Raw genomic sequence first — 13,601 nt, 5'->3', positions numbered from 1 at the left:
ACGAAGAAGGCGGGGGCGATATTACCTCCCTCCACGTGGGTAGCACCTGGATACACAACCTATACATGCAACCGCCAGCCTCGAGGTCTAGCCGCGACCTAGGGGTCTGCAGACACCTAGACAGTGCGCTCAAGAGACAAGGGTGCCACATCGTAGTAGGAGACTTCAACATACACCACCCTTCCTGGGAAAGCCTTATGCAGCCGCACCCTATAGCCGACGAAGTACTCGACTTGATGGCGAGCAACGCAATTGCCCTCAATACCCCGAAGGACCTGGGCACCTGGAAGAGAGGGGGACTCCAAGGCACGATCGACCTCTCCTGGATCTCAGATAGCCACTACCACACGGTAACCTACTGTGGGATCGAACATGAACTCGAGGCGTCGTCAGACCACATGCCAGTCAGGACCTCTATTGCGACACAGATACAACGCACACCAGCGAGAACCCCTAAGCCAAACTGGGGAAAGGCCCACTGGGCCAACATCCAGGCGTACCTCGATGACTCCAAGAGGCTAGTCCAGATCGCGCAGCAGCAATACAACAGTAAAGACGAGATAGACGAAGCAGTCCAGGGGTTGACAGACGAAATAAGAAAAGCGACCTCACTTCACGTTCCGCTTGCCCAACCAACGACATGGTCCAAACCATACTGGACGCCGGAGTGCACTGCGGTAGTAAGAGAAGCAAGGAGAGCCCGCCGGGTGTGGACGAGCAGCCATAGCGAGGAGGCCTGGAACGTATACAGGGAGGCATGCCAACAGAAGAAAGCCATAATACGGAGGGAGAAAGCAGTCGGCTGGAGGGCCACAGTGGAAGAAATCGCCGGCAAGCCAGAGAGGATGTGGAAGCTAGCGAAATGGGCCCGACAGGACCCTACACAGGGCCCCTCCTTCTCTATCCCAGCGCTACAATCGCCTAGTGGCCCGGTTAGCGACCCCGAGGCCAAGGCGCGTCTACTGGCTAGCAAGTTCTTCCCACCCCCAGTCGAGGCTGATCTAAGCGACATAAACAGCTCTACTCCCCTAGCCCCTAGCATCGCGGTCCAACAGGAGGTGTCCGAGGGAGAAGTTACCGCTGTGCTGAGGAAGTTGCCGGCGAAGAAAGCCCCGGGGCCGGATGGGATCCCAAACGAGCTACTAAAGAAGTGTAGAGATCAACTAGCCCCAGCAGTTGCAGCGATCTTCAACGCCTGCCTACAGACCGGATACCACCCGATAGCTTTTAAACAATCGACGACAGTGGTCCTACGCAAGCCGCAGAAGGAAGACTATACGCAGGTGAAGTCGTACCGCCCAATTGCGCTCCTTAACACTCTTGGGAAGGCGCTTGAGAAGCTGGTTGCAACGAGACTCTCCGAGGCGGCAGAGGAACACTCCCTACTCCCGGACACCCAGATGGGTGCGCGCCCACAGCGATCGACGCTATCCGCGATGGAACTTATCACCTCTCAGACATATCGGGAGCCTTCGACTACGTGTCACACCCGCGGCTTCTCTACATCCTAAGGTCGAAAGGACTCCCTGAGTGGCTTGTCAACTTCGTACGGTCCTACCTCCAAAACCGCAGTACGTCGATCCTGGTCGGCCAGTACAGAAGCCCATTTCAAGCAGTCCACACTGGAATCCCGCAAGGCTCAACGCTAGCACCTATTCTGTTCCTCTTCTTTATGGCGACGCTGCTCCCAGCCCTAGAATCCCAGAACACCGCTGCGAGCGGCTTCGTAGACGACACAAACATCCTAGCGTGGTCTTCCTCGACTGAGGAGAACTGTAGGCTACTAGAAGAGAAGCACAAGATCTGCGAGGACTGGGCTAGGAGGCACGGGGCTCGGTTTGCCCCAGAAAAGTACAATCTGATACACTTTACGCGCCGGCCACGGTTTCACAATATGCAAGCTTCTATCCAGATACAGGGGCACACGACTAACCCGGCAAATCAGCTCAGGATCCTCGGACTATGGGTGGACCCGGCGCTACGGTGGAGGAAGCACGTACAGGCAATATTACGGAAAGCTGAACAGAATATGGCATCATGCCAGAGGCTCACTGCGTCCACATGGGGGGCGGACTTCCGGCAGTCACGACTTCTATATACGGCTATTGTACGGCCAGTCCTTACCTATGGCAGCCAAGTGTGGTCCTTAGGCGAGAGGGCCTGCCCATCGAAGGGACTCGTCGCGCCGCTAGCGAAGATCCAAAACCAATGCCTAAGGAAGGTCACCGGGGCATATAAGTCGACACCAACGAGGATGCTTGAGCACGAGACCGCTATACCGCCGATCGACCTATACATCCAGGGACTACGGACCTCCTACTTAGGCAAGTCGGCACAGTACCCAGTACAGAAGGTCATCGCTAGTGCAGTCGCAAGGGCCCGCGAATCAGTACCAGCGCATAAGGGCATTCGACCCGGAAACGAGCCGAACTACCGGGCAAGGGACGAACAGCTAGCAACACAATGGGAAGGTGAGAAATCGTTTGTAGAGCAACTATGGAAAGAGAGGTGGAACAACCAGGTTGTAGGGCATAGTGGACGCCCTCAGCCAGCGGGACAACCTAAGGAATGGTCAGCTACAAAATCCGCGGTCAAGCACCCCCCGAAGCTCATCCACTACCGCCTTACGAGGGCACAGAGTAGCATAGCAACCCAACTGCGAAGCGAACACATCGGCCTCCAGGGGTACCTATCATGGAGGAAGGTCCCAGGATACACGAATACTAGCTGCCCCTGCGGCTATCGCTCCCAGAACGTACGGCACGCACTCCTCGTCTGTCCGAGGTGGTCGCTAGGAAGGGGGGAGTGGATGGCAAAGGCGAGGAACCGGACGATTGGGGCACTTCTTAACAACGCTGAAGACCTACGGCGCATTACGAACTGGATACTAGAGAAGGGCTGGCTAGAACAGTACCGCCTAGTAGGAGCAGTGCAGGAAGAGAGGACACGACGCAGCGCGACGAGACCGGCTAGGAGCGGGGGCTAACGGGGTAGTGACATGGACTACGTACGTTCAGAGGGAAAGCTAATCTAGACAAGGAGTAGTCGGGGGCGGGAAGGGTTTTCACCTATTCGGGTTTCCCTTTGTACATAACAATAGATATATACCTGCATAGGCCGGATAGGGTCCTAGAACAGGGGAATGACAAATCTATCTATCTATCTATCTATCTATATACGGTTAAGCGTTTCCTATATTATTAGAATAGGACAGCGATTCTTAATAGTAATAGCGTGTAGCCTACGGTAGTTAATATATACTCGTAGCCCTCCTCTAGGCTTTCTTACTACTAATACCGGTGCCGGTGACTAGCTTGTTTTTTAACCGGCCTTACGTACCTTACCTTCTAAAGTCTATTCGAGTAACTATTTCTTAACAGCTTCATTCTCCTTCTCGGCTAGTCCGTATAGCTTTCGATATAGCGGTTCTTAAGGTCTACCGGGTTTGATATAAATCTCGTAGTCGATGCCTAGTCGGTAAGGTAGGAGTCCCTCGTAGTCCTTTACTAAGAAAGTATCTATAATATCGTAGTATATAGGCGGGAGCTTCTCTTTAGGATTGTAGTCAAGCTACTTATTTAAGAACTGATCTAGGTCATTAGCTACTATTGCGCTTAGTTTGAGGCTATTATCGTTATTCTCGTTATCCTCGCGCCCCGTAGGTATAATATAGAAGCACTCGGCCCTAGGCCGGTACGCGTATATCTCCTATACGCGCTACGAGACTTCCTAGTAATCTATTCCTTTATCTACCTCTAAAGCGGACATATTCAGCTCCGCCCCTCCGGCTATAAATCCTACTAATTTGCTAGTAAAGGGCTTTAGTCTATATTTCGTTTACTAGGTTCTACCGATATAGTTTAGAGATGATACTATAGTCGATGTCTTATTATATAGATAGTGACCGAAGTAGTAGTTAGGTCTGAACGCCACCTCGCTAGTTTCCTAAAAGATGTTTAGGTTATACGCGGAGAGCTACGGTAGTCTAAAGACGATATCGTATTCGAGGTCGGTAACGTAGTATAGTATTTACTCGTAATGACCGCCGATGACTACGTCTATAAGGGCTATATATATATGATCTGACGCGCTGTAGCCGATCTATCTCCTAGTATTAATCGTCTGTTCTTCGTTCAAGGGATTAAGGGGGTTATATATTTACGTATAAATTTCTAATTAAGAAAGAGAGAGGTAGAGGCAGAATCTATAAGGCCGCGAGCCTTTTTATGTTATATTATTACGGGTAATACTATATCAGGGTACATAGCTAGTTATTGTTTATCTAGTATATATACCGATATCTTAAGCTCCTTACTATAGTCCGTCTCTTATATTCTATGTCTCTTAATCTTATACTCTTTCTGTCTTAGAAAGTTCGGTTACTAACCGCTATCTACTACGCTTAGGTAGCGGTCGTACCATTTCCCTATTACTATAGGTCGATAGTAAGGGAGCTAAGGTTCGGGTTAGCGTTCGCGTTATTTCGTAGGCGTAGAGGGCGGTAGTCGCCGTCGTAACTATATATCGGGCATTCGGGGTTTATTAATACGTACGAGCCTATACGGTAGCGGTAGTACTTACCCTACTTCTTAAGGTCCTCCCGCTACTTACGGTTTCATAAAGGCAGGTTCTATAAGTAAACTAGTAGGTCCTCCTTCTTCTTTATACCTACGTATTATAGTAGTCGCTAGATAATTATAGCGGTCGTACTAGTAGCTACGGCGCCTACGGCATTACTACCGCCCTATACGCCGTTATTGTTCGAATCGGGGTTACTACGTAGGCGCTCCTTCTATAGATACAGTCGGTCGGTCTCGTAGAAGCTCTTATATAATGCCGTATATCCCTTAATAATATCCTATATATCGTATAAGCGTCTATCTACTTCCCTATCGCCGAAAGTCTTAATAAAGTACTTACGGTTTAGGCGGTTACGAAATAGTATTAGCTTAGTCTCGTCGGTCTACTCTATCTAAGTACGTAGCTTCGAGTAGCGAGCGTAGAAGGTAATAAAGGTCTCGCCCTACTCCTACTTATAGGTAGCGATATTAACTATAGCCTTAGTTCCTTCCTTATAGGTGCCGTACTAGCGCGCTATCTAATCTAGTAGTTCTTTACTAGTCTTAAACTCGTTAAATAGTTGTTATCTAGGCACGGGGATCCTCGGCTTAATACTTCTCTAAGGGTCACCCTATGTCTATCTATATATAAAACGTAGGCCGTCTACCTCGGAGCGGAAAGTAGTTATAGTCAGCTTACGAAGTACGCTACTATACTAACTATCGAAGTTAGGGTCGTTATCGTTCTTAAAGTGCTTCGGGTTAGGCACGCCCTTACTAACCTCGATACCGCGTATTAGAGTACGGTTAATAGTAAATAGGCGTTCTAGAAGTTCGGTTAGGGGAGTCTATATACGGGTATTACGCGCTCGAGAGTCGCGACCGTTGTTATTGTTAGGTCGTAGACGGTTTCTATTACGTCCTCGGTCGTTATTACCGTCATTATCGTTACTACCGCCTCCGCCGCCGCCGCCTCTACTAGTAGTTTTACGATACTTATGTATTAGCTACTCGAGTAAAGTCTCGCGCGGAGGTAAATAGGAGGGTCGGCGACTAGAGCGGCCCTTACCTCTATTCTATATAGTGTCTTTAGTAGCTTAGAGTCGAGTCTTTAGATCGTTAACCTCCTTCTATAGAGCCTAGTTCTTAGCTTCGGCATCCTATACCTTCTTCTTCTCCTTTTCGTAAATCTCGCTAAATTGCTTATATAGGTTGTTAGCCTCCCTATACTTCTTCTCTACCTCTTATAACTTTACTAGGTTATAATCCTTCTTACTCTTTAGGTCTACGGCCATCTTCTATATTATAGCTTCCTCGCTTCGTAGCATCTTATAGATACGGTTATAATCGGTATATAGCGTAGTATACTAGGTGTTCTAGAGGTTGTTAGCTCGCTCTATTATATCGAGTTGTCTACCTTTAGTGATCGCTATGTTTACTACCTATAGCACAAAGTCGTAGGTAGTCTTCGGGTACTAGGATACGAGGGTCGTAAGTTTGTTTAGTATAACATTCTAGTATTCGGATACGAGAATGTGCTCTACCTCGTCGAGTAATAGGTACACCTCGTCTAGGTCGCCGCCTAGGTTCTCTTCGAGCTTAAACTCGAATAGTTCTATAAAGTCAATCTTACTACCTTCTTTTCGCTCGAAGGCTTTCTAGTAAGCTTTATTGATTTCCTATTATAGCGCGACACTAGTCTCTACTATAACCCGCCGGTTATCGTCATATATCTAACTCCGAGGAAAAGAGGAGAGGTCGGGGAAAAGAGATATACGCTACTTACCTTTACTCTTAGGCTTTAGTAGCGGTAGTATACCGCCGTTTGTCTATAAAGTCATATTGTCTAGGTTCGGGGGAGGCGTAACGATGCCTATTTCCTAACTGTCTACGAGCGCGCGACTACCTACTAATAATATCGCCGCGTTACGTTCTCTAGGTAGTTAAGCGCTATACGCCTTACCGTGTTCTATATTCTAATACGACTCTACGCGTTCTTCGAGTTCTATAGTTCTGTCTATTCCTATTATTACGCGTCCCTTACCTAGATCCGCGATCTAGGTAGGGTAGTAGAACAAACTATAAGGGCGCGCGTACTATAGGGTCTAAATAAGAGAGTTTTTATTCTACGAAGCTACGAAAGAGGAGCGCGAGGCGCGGCGAAGTTATAAAGTAAAGCTAAGCCGCGCTAACCCGATACGGAAGGTCCGCGGTTCACCCGGGCCGACGTAGCTATAGTAAGGGGTCGCGGGCTGCCCGTAACACGATTATAGGATATATATTAGCCTTTAGTATAAGACGTTATCGAAGGCTCCTATAATGTTAAGAGATAGTTAGGACGCCGCTCGGTTCCTACCGTAGTAGTAGAGGGTCTAAATTTGCTCCGTAATTAGCTCTATTACTATTAGTATCGATCGCTAGCTTCTTCTCCCTATCTGTATTACTAGGAGTACGTAGTTGTCCTCGGCTAGCTACGTAAGTCTCTAGGCTACTATCTTCTCTAGGACCTTCCCTATTGTGTTTAGAAGTACGATTAGCCTATACGATCTAGGCTAAGTATAGTCCTCCTTCTATAGCTTATGTAGCACTACTATTATAGACTCTCTATACGGCTTCGGGTGATACCCTAGCCGTAGGTACGCGGTAACTAGGTTTATAAGGCTCGGCGCGATCTCTTCTCTATACTCTTTTAGTAGTAGGTTTAGTATCCTATCTAGGCCTAGGGCTTTTTATCCTTTTAGCTTACTTATAACTCCTATTACTATATTAGAGCTGACCGCCTAATCTATATCTAGGGGTTCCGGGTATATACTCGGGTCGATGTCTATAAGGTCTACCTCTACTTACGTCGAAAAGAAATAGTTAGCTAATACTTTTGCCTTGCCCCGGGGCGTAGTCTAGGCAATCCCTTCGCGGTCTACGATTAGAGGGAAGTAAGGGGTTCGTTACTCTTTAGGTAGTCGTACCTATTTAGCTAGTCTCTATATCTGTTCCGGGTTTTCTATAACGAGCCCGATTGTCGCTCTCTAGTCCTATAGCTTATCGCGTCTTATCTATACCTTCTTCTCTTATATCGCGCGACAGTATTACTCCTACGTCTCTTAGGTATACTCCTTCGTCTACTATCGCCTTGCCCTTCTAGCCTCCTTTACCTTCGTAGAGTATTTAGGGGTCTAGAAGGCCTTCTACTATATTGAGGGCCGGAGTAACGGCGTATATTGTTCCGCTACCTACTATATAACCGAGGTAATCTGTTCCGCTACTTAATCTAGCTAAGCTATCGTCTCGAGTTCCCTATACTACGGTAGGTTCGCTATTAGGAAGTCTCTTATATCGTCCTAGCGTACCTTCTTCTAGTTACGGCGTAGTTCGCTTACTAGCTCTTCTATCGCCTTCACTCCTAGCGTAGTTTAAATAGGGATATAGTCTAAGGAGGCCTCTAGGGCGTAGTTCGGTCGGTATTAGACTAGTGTCTCTTTATACTCTCGTAATAGAAAGTATAGGTTAATTGTGCTTATACTTATATAGGCCTTCTACGTCTCTTTTCCCTTTAGGATTACTAAGGCCATTCCGTAGCGTACGGTTATGTCTAGTAGCTTCCCCCCCTAGAAACGCGTACGGGGGAGTAAAGTCGAGTCCCTACTATAGGTAGTAGAGGTTAAAGTCGCCGAGGAGTACTTACTTTATATCTTAGCTTAGGGTCCGCCCTAGGTAGGCGAGGGTTCCTAGTTCCCTACTCGTTCGACCCTACGGTAGCGGGTTATAGACGTTATAGATCTAGATAGAGCCTTATATCGTGTCGATCTAGATTAATATTATATCTTCTAGGTTACCCTACTACGGTAGTATAACCTTCTACGACTCAAGGCCTATAGTCTTACTTACGTATATATATATCCTCGGGATAACGCCCCGTTCGCCTACAATTACTATATAGTATCTCCGGTTAATATAAGTAGCTAGGAGTCGTACGTAGGGGTTGATCTATAGTTCCTATACCGTAGAAACGTAATGACGTAGCGGGTCTCGCTCTTATAGAAAGTAGCGCTAGACTTTGTCCCTACTTTTGTTAACGTTATACTATACGATAGTAATGTTATCGTATAGTATTATTTGTTATCCGTAAGGTCTATTTCCGTACTAACCTACTATATCTCCTAAGTCTATATCCCGCTATCCGGCTAGCCCTAGGACCGCTAGGGCGCCTAAGGTTAGGTTCCCTTATTTAACTCTTCTACCCTCTTCCTCTTACTCGGCTCGAAGCCCTTATATACGGTAGGTCCCTCCTACTATCGTTAGGGGTACCTAGCTAGTATAGAGATCCTTACTTATCTCGCTCGTTCTTATACTACTATTCTAGCTAGGTATTAGTTTGAATACGCTAGGTACCTTCTACCGTAGTATATATACCTACTCTCCTTTTTTAGGCATTCCCTTCCCTAGTATAGGCCTACGTAGTAAGGGTACCTTAGGGTCTTCTCCCCGTACTTTAGGGCTATACAACCGTACTATTAGTATTAGAAGTACTATAGTACCCTATAGCTACTCTAATAGATCTCCGTGTCTATTCCCTCGTAGTTCTAGAATAGCCTATTATCTAGTATCTAGTTAGCTTATTTCGCTGTCTCTACCTAGATAATAAGCGATAAATACGTCTTCTCTCGGTCTACTATCTTATATAACTATACCGCCTTAGTTAGTCGTACTCCTAGGGATATGTTCTAGTTCTATACTTAGAGTTAGGGAAGGTCTTCGACCTTAAATGACCTAGGGACCCTATAGGCAATAACGGTATACTATTAGTAGGAGACTCGCGCCGACTTCGCGACTTTAGTAGTCTACTCCTTATAAGTCTCTAGTTTTCGTCTATTAGACTCTTATACGGTAAAGAGTCTTACTACGCCTATTGCCTCTACCTTCGCTCTAACTACCTCCTTTTGGCCGATTCTGTCGATAATCTCCTTACTTATTAGGGCTACGATTTCTTATTTCTCCGCCGGATTAGTAATATATAGGCGTACTATATCACTTACCTTCGTAGGCGGTTAATTCTTACCTACTACTACTATTACCTATATAGTTAGTCTCTAGGCTACCTTCTATATTACTTATTAGATTGTCTTTGGGATTTAGTATAATAGTGCTTTTAGCGCTCCTAGTAGCTATACTATAGTATTCTTATATACCCGGGCTAGGTGTTCGTTATCCCCTAGTAAGTTTTCCGCCTCCGTATATAGGGTTGTCTACGCTATATTATTTGTAGTTAGCCTCTACTTTCTATATAGTAGGCCTTAGCTTATGTCCTAGGTTATTCCTTAGTTTGTTCCCCGGTTTAGCTCTTAGTATAGAATGTTTATAAGGCTATAGCTCTCGTTAGTTACTATCCTCCGCTACTATTCGGGATAAGGTTACGCTTCCTAATTAGGTAGTTATCCTCCGTAACTCCGTAACTCTAGGGTCTACTATTACGGGAACGGAACCTTAGTTTTAGGTTCTTTATACTACGATTACGCCGCCGCTAGCGTAGGCGGGTTGCTACTACTTAAGTAGATTACTCGTCTTAATAAGGGCTATCGAATAGATAGTCCTCGTTAATAAGTAGGTCTTAGTCAGTATATATACCTCTTTACTTCTACTAATATTAGCCGTAGAAGATAGGAATTCTATATATATAAGTAGTTATAGTATTACTACTACGAGAATAAGTTAATATTAGATATAACTAGTATTACTAGGCTACTTAAAAAAGAATTTAAGTTTAGGACGGCTTAGTATAGAATAAAGTAGTAGGATTCTTAAATACTCGCTAAGTATAGCTTTAGCTTTAGAGTCTCACTAGTACTATAATACTATAACGCTATATAGACATAGACAACATTAATTCGATATCGTATATACCTATCGTAAGTAGCCTAAAAGTTTAGTATCAATTGAGCGTATAATTATAGTGTTATAAACACTAAACACCCTTACTAAGCGCGTTAACATCCGATCCGAGTAGCCGGAGTATAGTGTCCGAGTGTGGTGTCAGTAGAGACTAGGCTTCGGTAAGGCGAGTTTAATTATTATGTCGAATGTATTACGGCGTAGTACGCGCGACGTCTACTAGAGGTAGCCACCCGCCTACGACTATATATAAGGGTATCGTACATCGCCGCTACTACGATAGCGTAGTAACGACGTCGCTATCGCTGTCCGGTAAGATACTGCAGCCTTAGGCAGCAAGCCTTACCTTCGGAACGTAGATATCTACGCTGCTCGGGGTACTCGGCCTCTTTCGGCCGATATAGCATGCGTGCGAAGGGGGTTAACCGCACGAATGATGCGAGCGAAGAACGTTAGGCGCGGATGTCGCATTCTCGCACTGCTCAGCCCTGGTCAAGAGGCAGAGGTTGAAACAAGTTCATCCCGGCTCCTGTAGCGAGCCAGTCGTCAAATCACATTACTTGGCTGTCAGGCTGGCAACTTCTCCTCATTCCCCCAAACGCCTTATCCCCCCTAGTCTGCGGGCGTTTCGGCCCACTGTAACACTAAGGCCCTAAAACACTTATAACTATACCTCGAAACCCCTAACCCTATGTTTCTTAGGCAAGGAGCGACGTGCGAGCGTAGAGGCTTTAGCCTCGATGCGCGCGAGCACTCGAGCGGGCCGCTAGGCCTACGTTGTTACTCATGTGTATACTAGTTATGTAGGGGGGAAGAGGCGTTTGGGGGGATGAGGAGAAGTGGCTGGCGGTTGTCAGCGCCGGTGTGGAGCAGTAGTGGATATTTGGTCACATGGATCAAGGACAGACGCAATAGTCTCACTAATTCGCGCGCTGTGGTCAGCGCATTGCTTACATGTACCTAGTACCGTCTGAGACTTTATGGCCGCTGGCCCCAATCCATTACAGCCGTGTCGGCGTGGCCGGTGACTGGCGCTCACGGCTCAGACTACTTGCCACAATAGCCATATCTTGCCGATATTGGACGGACCCGGCGACGACGATGCAACTATTGTTTTGCGTCAACGTCCGTCGCATTGAAATTGAGTATCTCGAGTGCGCATCGACTGTCATGATTGAGTGGATTACACAGGCCCGTAGCACGAGAATACCACAGCCTAAAGCATTGATATTGAATGAGCTACATCGAAGACGAATCGACATTTACGCGATTGGATGATCGGCTATGATAGCCGTGCATGCCGGGGCCCAGTAAGGTCGCTGTCCCTCCCTTTGAAGACTCACCGCCAAACAGTTCCCGTTAGTGTACGAGATCAAGCACAACATCAGATTGGCTGCAACCCTTGCTTTCCCCCGGTCTTTGATCCATCACGGGCCTTACCCGTCCGGTGCAACGAGACTCTTAACCACCGACAGGGCTGCAAAGGGATGAGGCTGTAGCTCGATCCACCACGGCCGCGCCCAACTAGTGTACATGTGAGACATCAGACATGTGCGCTGCATGGTAGCCTGACGTCATGCCTACTCCTCGCTGATCGAGAAAGCAATTAGTGTCGGTGCATAGCAGAAAGTGACGGTGCATGAGCCAGTCGAGGAACAACGAGAGAAGTGATGGTTCATGGCAGGCACCACTTCAGTGCAACACTCGTTTACCCTACTAGAATCTTGTACTAAATGATATCGTGCTTCCCTAACGCCCTCCACAACATTGATACAGTGCCCCTGTATGGCCATGGCTTACGGGCAAGTGAGCGTGCCCGAGTTGTACTTGCAAGGTCCATCCTGGATGGCAATCTATAGAGCAATAAGTTGGTCTTCGTTCAATTGGCGCCCTCCAAGGATCTGGACTCACGTTGATGAAACCGCCATTGCCTTCAAGCTGGAAGGTGCCAGGGCCCGAATAAAAGAAACAATCATAATCAGTCTTCAGAGGCCCTGATATCAGATTCAGACTCGTGAGCCCCCGTATTTTGGACTGGTCCGACACCGAGTAGCCCACATTGCAACAGATCGCAGCTTCGTTGCTTTTCGCTGACTTAATCATCTCCTCCACGGTGGTTTGTGTGAACTCCTCCCGGGCCTACACGGTGGTCAGCATCGGCAGCGTGGTGGCTCTATAGCTCAGACTCACGTCGTCCCAGTCTGCAACATTGCTGGATATCGATGCGATTTTTTGGATAGCAAAGGAGGCTGAGGCGGACACAACACCTGAAATTGCTCCGGCGATGATGGCGATGGAGAGGGCTTCGAGCTGACGCTTCTCCAGAGCCTTCTCTTCGTACGCGTCTAGAGCACGGTATGATGGTGCCGCGGCGGCTAGGCCAGCAAGGAAGCTGGTGGCTGCGACGGAGAGCTTCATGTTCGTTGCGGGGGGATTCTGGCCGTCGGAGAGGAAGTGTCGATTGAGGGTAGCTGTGGGATGTCGAGGGTGCTGATCGGGGCTGATGGTAGCCGTAGGAACGCAATCTCCAGCACAGCCTTTATAGAATAGCCACGTCTTTGCCGGACGGTGACGAGACCAGCGTTTGTCGTACTCTGTTGTCACTTCTCTTGATAAGCTATCTCCAACATCAGACCGCTGCAGGCACTCGGTTGTTGTTCATTAGCAAGCTAAAAAAACCGAGCCTACGAGGGTCTGAAGGTAAAGCGCGCTAAATAGCTAATGTAGTAGTAGCTTGCTCTCTCCGATTACGATACTATAACTGTCGCCATCAGAGCGTGTACATGGGCAACAGCCGATCATCAAAACTTGAGGCCACGTACACTAAGAATCAGGTGACTGATTAGTCACCTACAGCCTCTTCAAGAGCAACACTTGTCTGTTCTAGATAGACATATACAATACACACTCTGCTTTTGAAACACCCTATATAAGCCCGTATAATAACTTCTTATATAGATAACGTAATAGTTATAAGCCCGATTAGGGCTTACTAATATTCGCTACGATAAGGAAGCCCTAAAGTAGAGTTTATATCGTTATAATACTACTACTATAGCTAGTATCGTAGTACCCCCTAGGCCTAGTAAACCCGCGTATAACTTTTACTAGCCTCTAACCTATTCGTAGTTATAGCTACTACCGAGACCGCGGTAA

The 13,601-nt window shown here is 47.1% G+C and overlaps 1 protein-coding gene across 1 annotated transcript; it reads right to left on the bottom strand.

Annotated features, from left to right (window-relative positions):
• Positions 1-12,241: 12,241 nt before the first annotated feature.
• CLAFUR5_08361 (uncharacterized protein) lies at positions 12,242-12,863 on the bottom strand (the record flags this gene model as incomplete). Its single annotated transcript, XM_047907509.1, has 3 exons — positions 12,242-12,298; positions 12,357-12,584; positions 12,636-12,863. 3 exons carry the CDS (start codon positions 12,861-12,863, stop codon positions 12,242-12,244), a joined length of 513 nt encoding a protein of 170 aa, XP_047759752.1.
• Positions 12,864-13,601: the final 738 nt, after the last annotated feature.

The sequence above is a fragment of the Fulvia fulva genome, chromosome 3, assembly GCF_020509005.1.
Source record: "Fulvia fulva chromosome 3, complete sequence".
In the NCBI taxonomy this organism is placed as follows: Eukaryota; Fungi; Ascomycota; class Dothideomycetes; order Mycosphaerellales; family Mycosphaerellaceae; genus Fulvia; species Fulvia fulva.
This window is presented reverse-complemented; position numbering and strand designations above follow the sequence as displayed.